Source organism: Ananas comosus, linkage group 7 (genome assembly GCF_001540865.1).
Source record: "Ananas comosus cultivar F153 linkage group 7, ASM154086v1, whole genome shotgun sequence".
Lineage (NCBI taxonomy): Eukaryota > Viridiplantae > Streptophyta > Magnoliopsida > Poales > Bromeliaceae > Ananas > Ananas comosus.
This window is the reverse complement of record NC_033627.1, coordinates 3,815,871-3,838,071: the sequence shown is the minus strand read 5'-3', so window position 1 is coordinate 3,838,071 and position 22,201 is coordinate 3,815,871. Positions and strand designations below refer to the sequence as shown.

General features: G+C 33.2%; 1 protein-coding gene and 1 long non-coding RNA gene across 3 annotated transcripts; both read left to right on the top strand.

The window, feature by feature from the left end:
• Window positions 1-5,089, top strand: LOC109713222. The gene is made up of 3 exons (XM_020237219.1): window positions 1-1,311; window positions 2,476-2,528; window positions 4,444-5,089. The coding sequence occupies exons 1-3, from the start codon at window positions 150-152 to the stop codon at window positions 4,675-4,677; spliced, it is 1,449 nt and encodes a 482-aa protein (XP_020092808.1). The 5' UTR covers window positions 1-149; the 3' UTR covers window positions 4,678-5,089.
• LOC109713215 lies at window positions 6,098-11,110 on the top strand. 2 transcript variants are annotated; one of them, XR_002217067.1, is made up of 4 exons: window positions 6,098-6,281; window positions 7,008-7,040; window positions 9,205-9,618; window positions 9,741-11,110. It is a non-coding gene; the product is annotated as an uncharacterized LOC109713215 (long non-coding RNA). The 2 variants fall into 2 exon arrangements; XR_002217066.1 differs by lacking the exon at window positions 6,098-6,281 and having other exon boundaries at window positions 6,810-7,040.

Below are 22,201 nucleotides of genomic sequence, written 5' to 3'. Positions count from 1 at the left end.
CGTAAGTAGTATAGATAGATATAGATTATACAATTTTTAAAAAATATATTATTATAATTTTTTTAATTTTTTATTTTTATGTTAGACGAGAATTCCGAGCAATGCCTCGGTTCTCGGGTAATCACTGAAGTGTCAGTCGGTATGCAAATATGCATCCGGGTCTCCTCTCCGTCCCCATCAATGGCCTCCGCCATTACCAAACTCAACGAGCTTTCCAAGATTCCCCCGAACCCTCTCTTTCTCTGGAAGCAAACCCCACCATTCCGAACCCCAACCCTGATCCCCCACCCCTTCTCCCTCCACCGCCGCCGCCGACGCCGCCCATGTCCCTCTACCGCATCCCCTCCCTCCGTAGCTCCGTCGGAAGCAAGAGCGCCGCCCTCCACCTCCCTCCCCCCGACGGCGGCGACGGCGGAGGCGGCGGCGGCGGCGGGGGGGAGGAGAGGTCGAGCGCGCTCCGCTCGTCGTGGATCAGCCGCCTCCACCTGGATACACTCTCGCTCCCCTCGTCGTCGTCGTCGTCCCCGTCTCGCCCCAGGGCCGTGAACTCGTCCGCGTGCACCACCCCGGGCGGCGGCTCCGGCGCCGCCGCGCTCGCGATCGGCCGCCGCAGGCACAGCGTCTCCACCGACGAGTCGCGCACTCCGACCTTGGCGCCCAACCTGCGCTACCTCGGCTCCTTCGGCGGCCGGAGGCCCCCATTGTTGGCCGCCTTCCGAGCGGATCGGGCGAGGGAGGTGGAGATGGTCGCCGGGTTCGGCCCCTTTCGCGTTACGACGAGGAAGACATATGACGGCGGCGGCGGCGGCGGCGGCGGTGGGAGAAGGGTGATTTTTCCCCTGTCTAAGAGGAGTTCTCATCTCGGCGGCAGCGGCAGCAGCGGCGGCAGCGGCGGCAGCGGAGGAGGAGGAGGAGGGGAGCCGATCAACTACTTGCGATATAAGGAGAAGTGGGAATCGGAGAAGAAGCCGATCGATGGGCAAAGTGGGTTTCAGCTCTCGCCCTTCTTTCAATTCCGGCCTCCTCTAAACCCTAGCTGTGTGGTTCATGGCAGAGTTGAGGATTCGCTTCACCTATCGAGGGAAAATGGTCTAATTGTCCCTGCGAGAGAGGAGAATGTAGACTTCGCTGGTCGTGTTAGGGTTTCAAGTAATGGAGTTAACGGTCCGCCGTTGTTGTTGCCATCTTTCTCTCAGAGGAGGTTGATTGATGTTGATGACCTGCCACCATCGCGGAGGCCGCAGGAGCAACTTCCTCTTGGTGATCACTGGCATGCTAGTACCTCTGCTCAACCTGCATCACAAAGCATAGGTGAAACCCCTAAGTTGATGTTATGTTTAAAATTCACATTTTTTGCATATTTATAGCTCGAAAGTTGATATTAGCATATTATCCTTCTGATTTAAAAAATAGATAAAAATTTATCCCTCCTGTTTGAAAGGCTTTAAATTGTGGTTAAAAAAGACATTTTGCTACTTAAAATGACGATACCACCTTTCATCTGTCCCGCCTATGATCTAGATCTTGGTGATAAGATGACTTGGAACTGGAGAAATTAAGGAGAAGAGAAAAAAGAGAGCGAGAGAAGGAATTGGATGATCATGGCCCAAAAGAAAACTTCCATTCACCCTTTAATTGAATGCATGACCTCCTCTTGATTTTGTCCCTTTTTTTTTCTCCAAGCTTCCTTAAAATACCTTGCTCTATCAAGTCTGCATCGTTTACTTTCAACCTCCTTCCAGCTAATGCTTACTTGAAAGGAGGGTTAAGATTGGAATGATAAAAATGCTGATGTCAACTTTACAGGGACAAATACATGTTTCAAATTTTGCAGTCATATATATATATATATATAGAATTAGGCTAGAATACTATTAATAGCACCAAGTTATTGGTGCTATTAAGTTTTCAACCTTTGGATAAAGCGATGTGCGGTTAGGATGATAGTGGTCCCTTAGGGTGAAAAATATTTGTTGAATAGTATGATCTAATGGGTAGAAATGATCAGAGGGGTAGATCTAACGGCAGAAAAACTTGGTAGCACCAAGTGCTTGGTGCTATCGATAGCATTATAGCCGGACTCTCTCTCTCTCTCTCTCTTTCTCTCTCTATATATATATATATAGAGAGAGAGAGAGAGAGAGAGAGAGAGAGTTGATCTAGGATACTTTTACAAGTATCATCTCCATGTTGCTATCACGTTTTTAGCCATTGGATCTACTTTTTGATTACAGATAGCCCTTGGATCAAACACTATTCCACCTACCACCACCTATCACCATCATCTCAACCTCACATCTCTCCATCCAAGGGTTAAAAACACACAAGTATCACTTGGGTGATGCTTGTAAAAGTATTCTAGCCCTACTCTATATATATATATATATGTCCTTTTGGTAGTCAAATTATACTCTCGTGGTGCTTCACTTGTGCATAGTCAAATTTAAAATTTTTACCATGTGATTTCTCTTTTAGGTGCTCCTTACCATTCTGATGGTGTTAATAATGCTTCAAGTCAACCATTTCATGTAAGGTTACTTTACCTTCCTCTTTATTTGATGAATTTTATTTGTTCTTTATATTTTTCGATTTGACAAAGTAGATTGACTTAGTATATTTTGTGAGATATCAAGTTCATTCACTTCTGAAATCTTATTTTGTGTTTATACTTTGCAACTTGAATGCTAGTTGCAATAGCACTTGTTTTTCTTGTCCAGTCAAACATCCTCTCTACAAAAATGTAAGGATTGTCTATAGGACATTGGCCTTAAACCGGCTTAGTACAAATGAAAATTGAATCACATCTTACAATAAGATTGTTTTTCAGAAATGTTAGCTTTATGTAACCGCAAGTTCTGGAAATGTTTACTTTTGGAATGTAAGTGGACCTTTAACAAGCAGAGTTCTGGCAAGGTGTCAAGCTCATTTGATGCCCGTATTGTTGAAAGATTGACCGATCATCATTGTGAACATACCATTTTGGATTCCTACATTTGTCAAACCAAAGAAAATGACATGTTAAGTGCTTCATAGGTTCACCTTTTTTTTTGGGATTTTATAAAATTATTATTGAATCTCAGTTTTAGCTAATATTCTAGAAATATTAATTAATAACTTGATTTCTAATGTCCTTTATGAAATATAAGAAAACCTGGCTTTGCCATGCATGTCTTTAGAGAACCGAACAGTATTATGAGATACATTTGATGCACGTAGAAATAACATAGAAGCCATATCCTTCAAAGCAATTGTACTGATTGGTTTAGATGTGTATATGCCAATGCTTCCTGAAGCCAACAGTGCCATGTTAAAAAGCTGTTGACAAATATTGATATGCTTTACATATCTAAATTATATTATCTTCTTTTCTCATGAGACAGACTACAAGTTGCTTTGTTATATTATATAGGTTGTCTATTTTGCCAACGATGACATTGCTTCCAAACTGTTTTCGGAGTAGATGCAACTGTAATTAATTCTTATTTCTTTTTTATCTCCATTTCTTTCATGCTCATGATTATCTCAGATTTCAATTTTCTTAGGTATAATGAAACAACCTTGCCTGATAAATTAATAATCTGCTCCTAGTCTCTGAAACATAAAATTATGAGAAATAGATAGGCAAAATTAATTACCTCGACTGACTTTCAAATTAGAGCACATCTTTTTTAGCTCCTAATTTGTTTTATCTTTCCCCGATGACTACTTGTTGTCGGCCACTGTTAGATGGCCATTGCATGGATATTTTTGCTTCAGAACAAAACTGCGATACTTTTTTTTTTTTCTCATTCTCATTTGAATCGTAATTATCAATTTTGATCTGTGCGTGTAAATCCAAATCCAGGAAATAAAACAAAAGATAGAATTGAATGAAGTTTCCATCATTCACTGCCAACTAATGCGTTGTGCATGCGTACACCACATCAATCCCCATCACTTGCAGCTTTTTCTTAAGTTTAAAATTATTTACTTTTGGATTGTTGGATAGACAGTTTGAGGCAGGATGAATGCAAATAATTGGGTGGTATTTTTTACACTGATGCGATGCACTTGTCACATGCTTAGCAGAGGGGTCTATGAAGTCATCACCTTAATGAATAAGCTGACATCTTTCTTTTCTCTTAAAAATTAATATACAGCTGCTATGTCAAAAATATATACTAACTAGGTCACCATGTGAACTTTGATTTTAATTGCTTAAGCAGATTAAATTTATCGTGGTCATTAAGTATATGAGCATTATTTCACATTGGTTATCACTAATCATGATGATTCTTGTTAGACTATCCTTTATGTCAGTTGTGAAATTTTATACTTCTGTTCTTTATCTTGTTCCTTTTCATTTGAATTGTGTCATTATAGAACTAATTTCTGAAGATGTTTTGGCTTATGACGCTATAGTATGTTCTCCTGCTGTAATGTCTTCATTTCTGTGGCTAGCAGGACCCTCATTTGGTACACTATCCTATGATACGGCGCCAGACTGAGAGACCCAGTTGCATGAATCAGCCTGAAGAACCTTTTTCCTTTTGGAACATGGGCAGATTTAGGAGGACAAATACAATTTCTTCTGTCTCTCCATCCATTGCTTCACCCAGCAATCTTGGTAGGAAAAGGAATTCAAATACAAATGACTTTCTCCCATCAAAATCTAGAAAGTTAGGTGGTGGGAGTTGATGCAGATATGGAGGGAGCATGAATCCATGATATACCGATGGCCAAACAAAAAGGAGAAGACAGCTGATACTGTTGGAGAGTTGCATTCCGAAGCTCGTTACTTAGAATGATGAGGGTGAGCAGATCTCAACTCAAGATGAATCATCTCTTGAAATATCTTTGCCTATTCTTGTTCAGGAAGCATTTCCTCTGGTGTGCAGATGATTAGTACCAGTAAGCAGTAATAGCTCTTAATCTATAGATTGGAAAGGAATGAAGTGGAGAATTGTGGTATTGTTGTATTTATGAATTATTAATGTGTCAGTTGATCTGTCGAATCCCCTGTAGCATGATATTGATACTAATAGTATTGTGTTGTAACAATTGACATTTAAATCCATATTTTTTTTATTGAAGCCCCTATCTTTTTCTATCGAGTATTTTTCAAATCAGGTCTCTATGTCCATGACTATTTGTCTGTTAACCCTTTCTATATAGTATGAAGAATTACATTTGATCTTACTGCTATTTCAGATCAAGTTATTGTGTAATCATCATGTTCATCTATGCACAGTTAATTTAATGTACTGTATTGGTAACTTTCTTTTGCTTTAGAGAAGTTGATCTTCTTGAAAGTCTCGCTAGCTTTGCTCTTTTATAAATTCTGTGTCGATTGGCAATTAAGAATTACACTTCATGAGGTTTTTCAAATGCTTGCTCAGATTTACAGCCAAGAGCTTGAACTCTTTCTCATGCGCCTCTGATTTATCTATTATGTTGTCTTACTTTGTAATATTCATCTCGAATCTTGCTTATTGAAAGTCTTTTAAGGCATATACGTAATGTGTAGCAGCTTTATCCTGTTCCTGAAGTACAAGTTTAAGTGACGCAACAACCTTTTGTGAATGGTTCTAAGCCAATAATACATGGTAGTTAACATCCTTAACTAAGCAATTTATGTGAAAGCTTTTAAGCATTTGCATTATCTGTCTTTCATTATTTACTTTCTCCACCTTGGATGTGAAATAGTTTATCAGAAGGCACATATATTGAGACGCATCAATGAAGTCTAAATTCCTAACTTTCATGTATGGTCTGACTACTTAAAGGTCCTGATTGGTTCTGCACAACTGCAGCACCTTTTTGCTTATAATTCCAAGAATTTTTGTTATACGTGTTATTTCTTCTGATTGTAAAGTTAGATCTTGTTGAAGAATGAACATTTCATTTGCTTTTTTCTGAATTTGCAGGTACCATGTAGTTCATTTCTTCTAAATTGCTATTTAAGTAAATATATTTCTGCTAGATGATATTAAATGCTTGATATGCTGTATAATATGCTTGATATGCTGTATAATATGCTACTAGTCTTCTTTGAAACTTGGATGTTCTTGAAAGTCTTTGACTGAATTTGCTGACTTATGACCAGGGCTCAAAACATCTAGCAGAGACTGAATTTGATTTTGAAGTTAATAGATGTCCTAGATTGTTTAGAGTATCTCCTCTACTTTGTTGTTGCTAGTCATTCCTTGATACATGGATTTGTTAATACTACTAATAGTTGGCTTGGGGAGGGATGTGCCATGTCGACAAGGTATCGGACTAATAAGCCCCCCATGATGATGGTATGGACCTCGAACCCTGTTTGCTCACCGTTTTTTTTTCAGTAAAAATGCTTGAAATTTCTCTCTGGATACTTCCAATTTACTATTTATGTAGTTGAATGATTCAATTGGATGAAATTGAGAGTTAACTACGGACAATGTTGATTTTCCTAATCTGAAACCTTCGGTTCTGCTGAACCGAAAACTGTGCTATGAGTTTTATTGGAATTAGTAACAAACATGAGATGAATTTGTTTAGATTTACCTATTAGAAGAATCATTCATTTCTACGCATTCGAATGAATTGTCTCAGCATGGGAGCGTCCTAGTGACATACTGGGCTTTGTCGCATATCAGCATAGTACATACTGTCACATGTATTATGCAGGTACAGGAACAGCATACCGCTGTGCCATGGCGCGGCAATCTGTTGTAAGAGTTTTTAGCTTGTTTGATTGAGGATTTTGATTGACTTTTAGATGTTGATGTAGCCTCGAAAAGTAATGCTGGGTTGTAGTATTTCTATTCTAAGAAGACAAGTAAAGGAATGCAATTTTTTTTTCTTTTTATAATGTCTTGTTTAAGGTGCTATCCCCGTTATGTCTTGCTGGAGGGTATTGAGGATTATTATTTCGAAGGGTATTTGGTCACTAGAGCTAGGGTAGCCCACAAGGATATTTAGTCTGCTCTGTTCTAAGTGCAAATTCCATTGATTCCTAACATTTTCTTCTACTGTTTTGATGATAGGGACATATCCAACAAAAAGGGGACAAAAAAAAGGTGATATGGATGTTTACCACTATATTTATTCTCTTTTCTGATTAAATAATAGATTAAGAGTACCATTAGTAGCCACTTTGTCTGAAAATGTGAATTTTTACTCTTTTCATTTTAGTGATGAATGCAATTTCTTTAAGATCAGATGAGAATGGAAATTCCCTAGGTTACTGCTCCCATCATAAACTCACTCTACAAAACACTAGCGCAAATGTGTCGTTTGCAGCGGTGGCATTTATCGAAGCAAAGTTAGATCACTAGTATCTTCATCAGTGATTCGTACTTAAACAACATTTAGGCACCCTCCCAGTGAAGATTTACTGCTTGAACTTACATTGCTATCTTTCATTTTTTGATTTAACTTTCACTTAGTTTACGATGACCAACATACCCTGCTATTCTTGGACAGATACTTATTAGTGTTTGAGATTGGATCCCTGAACATGCCTATGTTTTGTGTTTGATCTTGCTGTCTTTTATTCTGTTGATGAATGGATAAGTTGTCGCCATCACTGCTAGCTTTTTCTTGTGCCAAGGGGAAAATTTATAAACACAAGTCCAAAGCAGTAAATAGACAAGGAGAATAGGATGGTTGGAGGACATGATTCTTACCTCTTGGTTACAGATTCATGAGAGGTTTTTAAGGAAGTCGATTATGTGAAGTCAGTTCTAAATATAATAAAGTTCACATCAGCCATAGTTGAACTGGTCAAATGACTATAATAGGTCTGGCTCTTCCTATAGGAGTTTAGTGTGGGAATAATGCACAATTATTTCGGAGATTTGGAATTAAGGGAGCCACAGCCATCAAAAAACCTAGTTGCCTCAAGAATCTTTTATATAGTCAAATAGAAAAGGACAATTAAATGCGATGAAAGAAATTGAATCATAGACTGACGGGTTGTATGAACTGTCAAAAAGAGAAAAAAAAAAAAGGGATTTTTTTTTAACAAAATCAAAATTTCCGAGTAGAAGAATTTGGAATTAGTGTTTTTTCAGTATCACATTAAGGGCATGTTTGGTTCATGATTAGAGTAGAAATGCAAAGTGAAATTAAATTCTATTGAAATGAAAAATAGAATGACGAATTATTAAAAAATGTTTGGTGTATTATTGGAATGAAAATCAGAATGAAATTTTGGGATTTTGAGAGAGCGCTTTGGTTAAAAGAGGGGAGAATGATAAAGGGAGAGAAGAGAGAGAGGTGTTAGTAAGGGAAAGTTTTGAATGGTTTATTTGGAATGGGCGAATCTGGGACTCAAAGTAGATTAAGCCATAACTAGGTTGGATTATTTTCATTCCAGAATGGAATGAGAATATAAATCCGATTCTTATAAAACAAACAACAACTATCGGTAAATCTCATGCTGATTCTTAGTCTAAAATAGATTAACCAAACAAATTCTAAAATTTAGAGATTAGTATTGCTATTATAGCACTTCTTTTCTATCAAGATTGGAAGCACAGTGAGAGAGAAAGTGGTGCAATTACCAGAGCCTAGAAAAACATCTTATGATTCAGTATATATTGGGTTTCATATTTGTTCCTCTTCTTAAATACCAGTCGTTGCACAAAAAGATCGATACGATAGAAAATGGTCTGTAGAATTTATCTAGCACCTCCCACTTATATGCATGATGAAAGGCATACGAAATTAATGTAGCATCTTAACCCTGTCAATATTGAAGGTGGGAATCAAAACCACGACTACAAGGACGAAGATGTTAGAATTAGCTTTGATACTGTATTATCCAAAATACCGATCTGATAGTAATTGAGTTCATAAATATATTTAACACTAGCATGAGGGTAATTTCTGTAGTGACAGATGGGAGTGGAAGAATATAAAACCCAGGTTACTATTATTATTACTATGCAATTACTGCAACTAGTTGGTGACTCTAGATACAAAGTTTAAGTTGCTATCATTTCCATGTTATGACAATCTATCATCATAGTAGCTATTGTGTGCCCTCTCAAAGACAGGAGGTTTTAAGTTGCATTATTTGCATCTAGCTAATAGTCATTTTCACCTGAATTGATTCTGGATGCATGATATTGTCAAATGTACTGATCATGGTAATAGTGAAAATGATTTCGATTTGGACACAGGAAAAAATGATTAATTTCTAATGGTACCATTATTTCTGTTACTTTTCTCTTCTAGAGCAGAAGATTACCAAACTAGCCAAAACAGTATTCCAAGAATAGGAGAGTAGGGTGGAAATATTTCTTTTTAGGAAGAAAAGATAGTATGCTGCCACTGTATTCATTAAGAAAAATGAACTAATCTTCGAGAGAATGAGGCAACAACATCTGGGAGAAGGAAAGAAAGCAAAAGAAACAGAAGAGAGCGAAAAGATAGTATGCTGGTTTAAGGTTCTCTTCTGATGCAGGAAAGTAGTATTGTTCCTTTCAAGCCAAATTATCCATCAGGAGGCAAATAATTGATGCATTAATCTGATTTCTATGTAGAAGGGACTCCCATAAGACACATACTGAAACCGGTTCGGAACGGATTAGAAGCTCAAGCTAAGTAGAAGGGGGTCCAGTGTAGACGCATCCTGAGAACAAATGGCTGGTAGTCTCAGCTTTATCTCCGCATAAGACGCACCATTGTTGTCCCACCCATCCCCTCTTTTGTAAGTTGTGGAATGTGAGGACCTCTTTTTCCTTAGGACTAACCATACATTGATCTTTCAGTTCTCTGGAATTTTCGACTTCCAAATTTGTGGGTGTTAGGATCTCTTACGCCTCCATCTACAACAACATTGTAAAGCGATTTGACCGTGAAGGATTGAGAGGAAATTTTGGATCTGATTCAGTGCCTGGAACTTGAATAGTTGAAATACTTCAATTATTAGACGAAATTTTGAACTACTTAGCTGACAAAAAAAAAGAGGAGGAAAAAAAAAGGGATGACAAACTGAAACAGAGAAACCATATGCCAACGTTCCAAAGTATCATGTTTGGATTCAAAACCATATTTAGGAGGGATACATATATTGTAGTAGTAGTATTCAACTTACCTGATTGGAAGTATGTAATACAACAACTTGTTTAGCTGGAGAAATAGAAATGCTATGAGAGTTTTTGGAATGTTTGTTCAGACCTATATTATATTGTTTCTTATCAGATGTATTTTTGTGTTTCGTTTAGAAACCTGGATCTCCAAAAACAGAAGAACCCTATATTCTTAGCACGACACTCCCTGTGACTTTCTCTCAATATTTTTTTTTTGAGAAAAAGGTAGCAAGCTACCTGCTTCATTCATAAAGTGGGATGAATTAAGCGTACAAGGTGGAAGCAACGATGGCCTCCGAAAACGGCAAAAGGAGAAAACAGAGATAAAGAAAAAAGGAGAAAAGAAACAAAGTAAGCTAGTACAAGAGTTAGGTCAGGTCAGTATACTCTAGTCTCGAATCAAACTGTTGATACGTCCCGCCGAGTGGACTGCGTTTGGGGGTGCGTCCCGAAAGATGACCGAGTTTCTATCTGACCAGACGACCCACCAGGTTGCCGCCAGATGAGTTAAGCCTTTAAGTTTCAACACGTCGTTTGGAGTTTCTGATACTTTTGCCCAAAGATTGCACACTGCTCCTGTGGTATCAAGAAATGCATCGAGGTCCGCTGTAGAGAGTAGAAGGAAGCGAACAAAGATGCAGTTAGCGAAAAGATGATCACAGCTTTCTGGGAGAACCCCGCATAGCACACAAAGCGGATCTACGGACATGCCTCTGGTGAGCAGCCTGTCAGAAGTGAGAAGTCTCTTTCGAAGCAACGTCCAGATGAAGATCTTAATTTTGGTTGGAATCTTCAAGGTCCAGATATGTTGATTTCACCGATCTCTACATCCCCCATCTGTGATGAACTGGTAATGGGATTTAACCGAAAACAGGTGATGACTACATAATATTGTATGTCACGTGCACTTTCTCTCAATATTGTATAGTGATGACTACATAATCAAATGGACTATGTCACGTGCACTGACTAGAGAGACAAAAATCACACAGTTATATGGCGGATGTAGGAATTGAACTTAAAACGACTTGGAATGGAAGGGTATTAGAACTGGCTTTGATATCTTACTACTTAAAAGAGTAATTTAAAAGGAATCAGCTTAGTTAGGAATAGTTTAAACATATTATCCAAAAGACCAAATTGTTGAGAAACTGTCTAGGAATTGTTTTAACATGGAGAAGACAAAATGATACTGTTAGCAAATCGAATTGAGATCGCTGCAAATGACTTCAGTAGGCACCCTCTAAACAAAGATTCGTTTTTTCTTCGAGATGCCTATATTTTGTTTTTTGCTCTCCACTTTCAATCTGGCCAATATTTTGGCCTGTCGAAACAAACGTAAGACTAGTTAAGGGTCCACGTGATGGGGCGGAAACATATTATTACAATATGTAATTCAGGTACTGTATTTTTATAAGTATGGATCATTTTCTACTCATAAATTTTCAAATTAATTTTAAAATAAATTTCTGATTTAAATTCAAAATTTTGAAATTTTATTTTGGGGACTAAAGTGAAAAATAAAGTTTAGAGATCAAAATTGACACGCAAAAAAAATCTAAATAGGCGATGGCATGATAATATCGTTAAAATCTAAAACCTCTTTATTGCGATGAAATTAAGAGATTTAAAAATTTGATTGCAAAAGAAAGATTAAGGACCAAAAAAAGTAGTGAAAAACTTGGGACCAATGTGCGATTAATTTTTAAAAAAATTGCTGTGGGCCCCACAACCCTCAAAAATAAGAAGAAGCCTTTTTTTAAGGTTCACAATTCATCTTTATATAATAATAATAAAGATTAAATCTAGAGATTTGAAAATTTGATTGTAAAAAAAAAGATAAGGGACCAAAATAAAAATAGCTGAAAGCTTAGGACCAATGTGCAATTAATTTTAGGTTCATTTTTATTGCGATGAAATCAAGAGATTTAAAAACTTGATTGCAAAAGAAAGATTAAGGACAAAAAAAATAGTGAAAACTTGAGACCAATGTACAATTAATTCTTAAAACAATTGCTGTGGGCCCCATAACTCCCAAAATAAGGAGAGTCCTTCTTTACGATTCACAATTGATCTTTATATTATAATAATAAAGATTAAATCAAGAGATTTAAAAATTTGATTGTAAAAAAAAATTAGTGACCAAAATAAAATTAGCGGAAAGCTTAGGGACCAATGTGCAATTAATTTTAAAAAAATTGTATGTGGTGGGCCCCACGTCCGCCCCCCACCCCCAAAAAAAAGTATAAGGAGAGTGCTCTAAAAGGTTGCCAAATTAGTATATTTAGGGACCAAAATAAAATTAGCAGAAAGCTTAGGGACCAATGTGCAATTAATTTTAAAAAATTTGTATGTGGTGGGCCCCACACCCCCCAAAATAAGGGGAGGGCTCTAAAAGGTTGCCAATTAGTATATTTATAAATAAATAAATAAATGCTAATGTACTTTTCTTTTCTCTCTTAATTTTTTTTTTATTTGTTTCAGGTATAAGTAAGAACTGCTTATTTCGAAAATAAATACAAGTTTAGGTATAAATAAGAAGTAGACAAATTTTCTATTTGAATGAGAATTGGATTGTTTACAGAATTAAAAAAAAATAGTGTTTGTATAGATAAGATGAAATAAAAAGAATAGTGAGTAGTTATAAATAAAAAATGGTGATATTACTTCTCTTATTAAATTTGAATTTGAATTTTTAATTTTTCATATTTAAATTTTTAAATTTCAAATTTTAAATGTAAAATATAAAATTTAAAATCTCAAAATTTTAAATTTAAGATCAAATTTAAATTTAAAAAATATAAAATATAAAATTTTAAATTTGAAAAAAAATTAAAAATTAAAAATTAAAAATTAAAAAAGTATAAATTTTAATTTTAAAATTACAAATTATAAAGTTTGCAATAAATTTAAAATCTTTTCCTCTCTCTCTCTCAAGCTTATTTCAGGAACATGAGAACAACAGTTGCACTTAAGGGTGGGAACAACAGTTCCCACTACTTAATGGATAATAGGTAACCCATTAAGTGGTGGGAACTGTTCTCTCAAGCTTATGCCAAGAATAAGCTTGCCCCATCTAAGGGGGGAAACAACAGTTTCCACCTCTTGACGAATTATCTTAAGGGTAGGAATAATAGTTTCCACCTTTTAACGGATTATCTTAGGAATAACCGAGTTGGGAACTGTTGTTCTCACTTTTTTTTTTTTTTTTCTGTTTTTTTCTGTTTGGATACAAAGGGAGGGAATAATTAAGGTCTTATTTCCCCCTTATATCACAATCAAACACCACCTTTGTGTTTTCAACTACACTAAATTATCTTTTTATTGATCTTTGTTGTACCAGATTGTTAACGTACACGTGCAATTGACTCAACAGCAGAGCTGGATATCGGCGAAAGAAGAGGTGCATGCGCTCATAAATGGTGGTATCCAAAGCTCGTCCTTTCTGCAAGATGGCCACTCTTTCCCTCATCTAATGGTTGGACAAAAACAGCCCCTCTAGAAAGATCAAAGTGCACACCTCCATCATTGATCTCTGATGAAACAGCAACTGCAGCCAGTCAAAGATGGAGACTAATCAAGCCCACAACTTCTTGCCGGAATCCATCACCATTTTGCTACAGCCCAATCACAACCTAATTGTTCCAAAGCTCATATCAAACAAAAATAAAGAAAAATATTATATCCGCTTCCCTCCAAACTTATTCCTCCTCTTTTGAACGGTATGAATCATTCATAAACACAGGTTTCTGTTCGTTTTACTTTTCTATTCCAGTCGGCATTCTGATCGCTATCGCGTGATTATTTTGCCATCTATCATTCGTGGCCGTTATCCGGAAAAGGGTTGTCTCTTGGGTTTACATTGCCCATTTCTTTTTTTTCGTTTAGAGGGTGGAATTAGGGTTAACGAATTCGAGAGTAAGGTTAAGATTCATGAGGTTGAGAAGGAAATGTGATAGCTTAGTTTTAGCTTCATGTGTAATATATAGTCATACAAAATACAATATCTAGTAAATGAAGGACACAAGATCCACAAGATAAAGAAATTTCAACATGTGGTTTAGTAGTTTGTTAGGTTCTTGGCTCTCAACCCATGTGTAGCATGTCTAGTGTTATGAACTCAAATGTTGCAAGTCAAATTCATGGTAAATATGTATATATAGAAATCTCCTACTTCGTTTTATTAACAACTATCAACTAATAACTAAATAGAGCTACTCAATTTAATAAAATTTTTAACTTAATTTAGCCCGAACGGTGTAACTTAGGGATTGCAGACAGAATATGATAGCATGCTATACAGATCGCAACCCCAGTTTTGGTGGGTCCGTTTGATTGAAACCGCGTCGTATTTGGATCAAATCTTGGATCAGAGTTCGGCTCAAATCCAACCCGGCCCTTATCAGGACATGCAATGCTCTTCTTGTCGCCATGCCCATAATTAAAAGGGTCTTATGTCATGTGGGAACACATCCTAATAAATAATAAGAATCGAAATAACATACGCTACGAAAGCAATGCCGCATCATGTTACTATTGTCGCCACTACTTCCGTGAGAATCATGGGTGGGTATTTAAAAACCACATTCAAATTGAAATGTAGGCGTGTTCACACGTAGAAATAAGATGTTCGATAATCACATTCGAGATGATTTGAAGGTCGAATATAGTATTTATTTTAGACATTTGATTATATTCTTTAACTTTCAAATATAGCATATTTTTTTAGTAAATAAAAGAAATATAAGTAAAACCTGAATTTAAAAAAAAAAATGTTTGAACAAAATATTCATGTATCTAAATGTAATTTTAGTCTTTTCAACTTTACCGTATGTTTGTTTTTTTTTTTTATTTTCTCTCTCCAGAGCTTTTAGACTTAGTTTGGTATTGAGGCTAATTTGATGCTATTAAATAAAATAAAGTTAGGATAAAAACATATAGATATATATATGCTTTTGCGTTTTTCGGTAAGACCGCAGAAAATATATTATAACCGACTCATTGCGATATGCTGATTACATATGGAAACAAACGGGATTACCGACTCATCGCAATATGTGGATTACATATGAAAACAAACATGATTTTTCTCATCGTACTTTTTTTTTTCTCCGTAATCCCAAATGAAACCTTAGGCTTAGTTTAGTATTAAGATCTATATGACGCTATTAGATAAAATGAAATTGGGATAAAAGCATATAGAGATATGCTTTTACGTTCTCCGATGGAACCGGAGTAAATACATCATAACTAAATCATCGCGATATGCAGAATATAATATTACATAAACAAATAAAATATTTTTCTATCATACTTTTTTAAGGCACATAGTATAATTTTTTCACAATCCGAAATGAAACCTTAGTTCAGTTTGGCTTCTGCGTTTCACACGGTTAGTCTCGAATAGGTTCATTGCTTTTAGCGAAAGAAACAAGCAAAAATAAAAAAAAAGCAAAAAAATAAAGGAAAATAATGAAAAGAAATGAGAAAAGGCCAAGAATCAATTAAGACCGAATGAACGTGAATTCCAAGAGGAATGGGATGGTAATTTTCAACTTTCTCAGTTGAGAGGACTAGTTTGTTCCTCTAGTTCTTTTATATATATATATATATATATATATATATATATATATATAGGGATAATTTCATCAATACCCTTCTAAAAGATAGAAATTTCATAAATGCCCCTATAAATTACAAAATATCAGCAATACCCCTCTATAAAACACAAATATTCACAAATACCCTTAAGATTAACATTCCGTTAAAAAGTCATCTAATATTCTATAAATACCCATTTTACCCTTATTAATTACTAATTTAACTAAGTGTAATAATTTAAGATTAATTACATGATCAAGATCAATTCTTAACCTTTCAATCACATAATAATTCAACATTCTTTTTAAAATTTTACAATTAAATATCTATAGTCTATTAAGTGTAATAATTAAATATTGTTATGATTTTCGCTTTTAAATTATATAATAGTTGTAATGCAATTATCCATTGTAGTATTTAACATTAATTATTTCAAGATGTTTTTTTGAATTTTATTTAAATAACTCACATAAGTCAAATTAAAAATATTTTGATATCAAAATTCTTGATATTAGAGTATTTTTCATATGATCTGCTCAAGCAACAGTTTTCTAATTGAACATTTATTGTCAACAAAAAAAGTAACATTGTATGAAGACCCTCTCACCTATTAGTCCACTTCAGCATGATCTNTAAAAGTATCAAGTGGTTGTAGATTTGTGTCCATTGGATTAAGAGATGTGCGGTTAGATGATGTTTCCACATATTTTATCTACCAATAATTAGTACTAAAAATATTATTTTTAAAATTTGAAGGGTATTTATGAAATTATTTAATTTCTTTATTAGTTGCTATCAAAAGACACCCCAACCGAGGGTAAATTAATCATTTTATAACCTAATCTTAATGTCCGTTAGAAAAAAGGGTATTCGTGATAATTTTCTACATTTGAAGGGGTATATATGATATTTTCAATTTTATAGGAATATTTACGATATTTAGATATTTAAGAGGGGTAGTGGTGAAATACAGATCTTTATTTTTTATATTTTATATTTTTCCCTCTAGATAATTAAAATATTTAGAAAACATTCGTCAATCTTCGTGTTGTTATTAAACTGTTTTTGGGGGGCAATTTTTGTAAAATTATTTTTTGCCTTGCAGCAAATAACTATCATGGGCTGGTTAGGTCCCGTCAGTGTACAAGTACATCTTAACTGACAAATCAATTTTGCCCATCAATTCACGCGCAAGGTCAGAAATCAAGGAATGGAGCGTATGATTTAATGTCTACAACGACACAGAACAACCGTTTAAATTATTTTCTCAGAAAAAATTAATCACCAGTTATTCTACAAATTAATGTATGACTAGTAAAATACCCGCGCGATGCTGCGGATATAAAAATATTTTTATAATAAATTTTAGTTTTTTTTAATATTTTTATATAGTTTTATAAATCTAATTATTAATTAAATAAAAGTTATATAAAAATAATTTAATAGTTAAATCTATTTAAATAAAAGTCATTAAAATTGGTATATGCGCAAAGTAAATTTATACAATAGTTTATTTTATAAAAAATTATATGAAAAGGATTTGAGATAAATCTATTAAAATAATTTTAAAAAAATCAATAAATAGAAGGAAAATAAAATTGTAGAAGATATTGTTTAATAAAATTAATTATATATACACACATACACTATATTTTTAAAATTTTACTCCTGAAACTTAAATTCCGTATTTTTTTTATACAATGAAATTTTATGTGATTTAAATTTCATCTATCAAATTAGATTTTATTATGCGATTTATTATGTGTATTTTTAATAAAATTAATTAATTATATTGTATAAAACTAATTATTAATAAATTTAATTAATTAATTAATTTCATAGAGTTTAGAGATTTAAAATTTTAAACTTTGAAGCTTAAAATTTAGAAATAAATAATATAAGTAAAAAATAAAATTTAAAATTTAAATATAAAATATAAAATTAGAAAATTAAAACTTTAAAATTTTGAAGTTTAAAAAGCTTAAAATTTAGAAATAAATATTATAAGTAAAAATTGAAATTTAAAATTTAAATAAAAAATATAAAATTAGAAATTTAAAACTTTAAAATTTGGAAGTATCAAAATTTTATATTTTGATATAAAAAATTTAAAACTTTATATATATATATATATATATATAGAGGGAGAGAGAAGAGGGGTTTGGGGGGACACGTGTCACCCTGTGGTCCCCCCAAACCCTCCTTTAATGTAGTTAGAAGAAGATAGATGATCCTATATATGTTGGGACCATACAAATAGACTAAAAAGCAAAGTTTTGTTGCAATGATTGCAAAGAAGAAAAAGAAATTAAAAAATAAAAATCCACAATATACAAGCTATTTTCCAATAACTAATTATGCAAACATCCAAAAAGACACTGAAAAAAATAATTTGTTCTTCTTATAGAATAAGAATTCCTACACCCTCTATGCGCAACCTCCTCAATGATGCCTCATTGGGGAGTGCCAATTCGTTGACACGTGACACTTTTTCTCTATTCAAATATTATAATATTTTTCTCTTTAAGATTTAAAACTCTTTTCTGAACATTAGTATTAAAAATACTCAATGAATCATTGGATATATATATATAAGCAAAATTAATATGCGGCAGCAGGTCCCCACTTAAGTTTTATTTATACTTTTGTGCTCTGCATAGTTATTTTGCTATCATCCTCTAATATTTAAATCTTTATCATTGAATAAATGTATACTTTATATCATTTAATAAATGGGACCATACAAATTGACTAGAAAGCAAAATTGGCTGTAATGACTAAAAAGAAGAAAAAAATAAAAAAAAATCTAAAATATACGAGTTATTATCCGATAACTTATTCAAACATCCAAGCAGATGCTATGAAAGAAATATTTGTTCTTTTTATAGACTGTGAATTTCTACAGCTTAGAAAGAAATATTTGTTCTTTTTATAGACTGCGAATTTCTACAGCTTAGAAATAACTTGAGTGGGGATCGGAGCTCCCAATTCGCTGACACGTACCACCTTTATCTCTATCCAAGTATTATAATTAATCTTTTCCTTCAGAATTTTTAATTTTTTTAGATTTTAATATTAAAAATACGAAATGAACTATTGAATAGAAAGAAAAATTAATGCGTGGAAGCTGATCCCCACTGAAGTTTTATTCGTACTTTTGTGCTCTGCGTATATAGTTATTTTGGCATCGTATCCTCTTATATCTAAATCTTTATATTGAATATATTTAAACTTTTTATTTATTTATTTATTTATTTTTGGTTAGATTAAAAATATAAAACAAAATTGGGATGTAAAGCTTTTGTAACCACATATATATAATTAAGGGATGTAAAGCTTGTGACCACATAGATTTTGTGAAAGCAATATGGACAATTAAATAGCATGGCAGCACATAAATAATGTCAAACTAAAAATATTTAAAATTTTGGAAGCTGAGGTGAAAATGTAAGAAACCCCCTGAACTATAGCCATTTTGAAATAGATCCGCCAACTTTTATTTTTTAGTGAGACCTCTTTAACTTATAATTTTTTAATTTTTTATACTCAGAAACATTAAAACTTTTATCAAATTTAATGGCTCTGTCGGTTAATCATTAACTGGTCTAGTTTTATTTGCGTAAAAACTATCAAAAAACTATTAAGTTATTGAATTTGGTGAGACCACTAATAAATTTGGCAGAATCTTAACTTTTTTTTAACTGAAATTACTTAATTCTAAAAAAATTAAAAGTTGAATTCGCTATTTCAAAAGTTCCAATATGTGAGGGGGTCTCGTTACATTCTTATCTGAACTGTGGACCATTTTGAATTCGCTATTCTATCTTTCAAAATTTCAATTTGTTCGATTTGAGTCAGTCAACGATATTTTGAGTTTAAATGTTAATGTGCCATTTAACTTTACAGACTTAATTAATAAATATTTCATCCAATTTTGGTAACTAGCTGAAAATTTAAAGTCAATTTACTGATAATTGACTCGAATCAAAAAATTGAAAGATATAACAGTAAATTTAATTTTTTTAATAATTAAAATAGTTGATTTAAAATAATTTATAGTTTAGATTAGTACCGCACTTTTTTACCTAATTATTAATTATTAATATCACCATCATTCTCTTATAATTCCACTAGGTTGTAAAATGATGCTTGTGACACTATAATGATATGGTTTTGTTGGAAGCGTGATTTGTTCTTATACCACTTGTTGGAACTAGTATTTTTGCTGATACTGACTATATAACCCGAAATTTAAAATAGAACAAAATAATATGGAGAAGAAAAAATAGAATAAAATAATATGGAGAAGAAATATTGAAGGAGGAAGATAATTAAAACTAATACTTTATTAATAGGAGCAATTGCTTATATACCTCTAAAAAGTTTTCGAGTTTCCGATTTACCACTCTTAGAAGGCTAATATTGAAAATACACTTTCTACGTTCCAACCTATTTCTAATATACCCCTAGAGTTAAAATCTGTTAATTAACTCTGGTATCTTTGTAAAATTACTATTTTGCCTTTTCAAATATACCCTTCCACCATCACTAACTTTCTTATTTGCCCTTAAAGTCAAGTGCACAAAAAGTATTTTATTTTTTGGTCTTTTCCAATATACCCCTATACCGTCACCAACATTTCTTATTTGCCCTTAAGTTAAGGGCAAAATTGATATTTTAATTTTTTTAACTGTGGTAGATATTTAACTCACGTTTAATCCAAGTTAACCTAACAGGAGATAACTGCGGAGGTATTTTGCAATAAGGGTGGAATATATGAGGGATATTTTAGAGATAAAAAAAGGAATAAATCGAATATTTTCAAACATATGAGGAGTATATAGGCAATTATCCCTTACTAATAAAAAACAATTAATTATATTGTGGGCAACACCCATTCAATCATATCTATTATGACTTATTCCTCTAATTAATAATAGACTTATTCCTCTAATTAATCCATGCCTAATTATATGTAACCATCAAATCATAACAGATGATAAATTCAATTTTACTTTGGATAATTACATATCCTTATCATAATAAAAAAAAAAATAACATTATCTCTAATTATAGTTTAATTAAATTTGAATTATTATTCCAGCAGGTTTCCTGTTACGACACATCAATCATGCATGCATTAATGAGTCTATTAGCTATCATTTATTATGATATGATTTCCTACTTACTACACACCAATCATGCACACATGGCTTGATCATCCACCATTGAAATGATATTTGGGATTTGACATATTACTAGCTACAAATGATGATAAATATTGAAAAAGAGAGATTATTGCGCTTGGACTGTTGTATTAATTTAGTATATTTTATACACCACATCTGTTGAACTCTACCAGAGGAGTTAGATGACATTGAAAACATTTTTTTATATGGAGATTACATTTTGGGCTTTTATTTCTTTTAAATCGTTTAATGATCTTTTATACAAAGGTTTTTTTTTTCTTTTTTTTTCTTTTTTTTTTTTTTGCTTATTTACTTATTCGATTTTTGTGCAGAGAAAAATCTCATGCACGTAGATGCCGGGAATTACACGGTTGAATGTACAACTGAACGCAGCTAAACACCCTGGCGGCGACTTTTTAATTAATTAGTTCAGGTACACATTCCATTTCCCAAAATCCATTTGAATATAAAATATTAGATACTAAAATATTAATTTTTAAAAAGAAGGTTATAAGTTTTTGAGTTAAAAAGATTGTTTTATATATAACGGATTTGAGATTGAATATCCTTTCTTACTATTATTTTATTATGAAAAAACTTCAAATATTTTTTCTCTATTGTGATTTCACTCTTTCTCACTTTAGTACCATGTGGTTTCGCACTTTCTCACTTTAGTACCCTGTGGTTTAAAGTGTATCAAGTGGTATCCTGTGGTTTCGTACTTTCTCACTTTAGTACTCTGTGATTTAATATTTTATTAAGGGAAAAATAAACCACATGATACTAATTTGATACAAAAATAAAACCACATGGTACTAACTTGATATAAAAATAAAATCACAGATTACAAATTTGATACATTTTAGACCACAGGATACTAAAGTGAGAAAATAGGAAACCACATGGTACTAACTTGATACACTTTAAATCGCATGTACTAAAATAAAAAAGTACAAATCCACGTGAGGGATTTTTGAAATTTTCCCTTTTATTATTACATAGCTTTAGGGTTTAGGGTTTAGGGTTTAGGGTAAAAAGCAGTTGTATGTTTCGGCGTTTTTTCAACTTACACTTATCATGTTATTATTGATTCGATCTTTTTAAACTCANTATATAATAGTATTTTGGGAAGCTTTAGTCATGCACGTAATTAAGCAAAATTGACAAGTGATTTAGACAGGGTAAATAATTAAGTCAAGAAAACGAGGAAATAAGTGCGTACGTTTCTGTGCACTAATTAGATACTTTTTCCATGCTCTTATTAAATATTAAATAATTAGAATAAAATTAGAATAAAATGACTAGTATGGTAGTGTTAGAATTGGAAAAAGAGGAATGCTTCAATACACC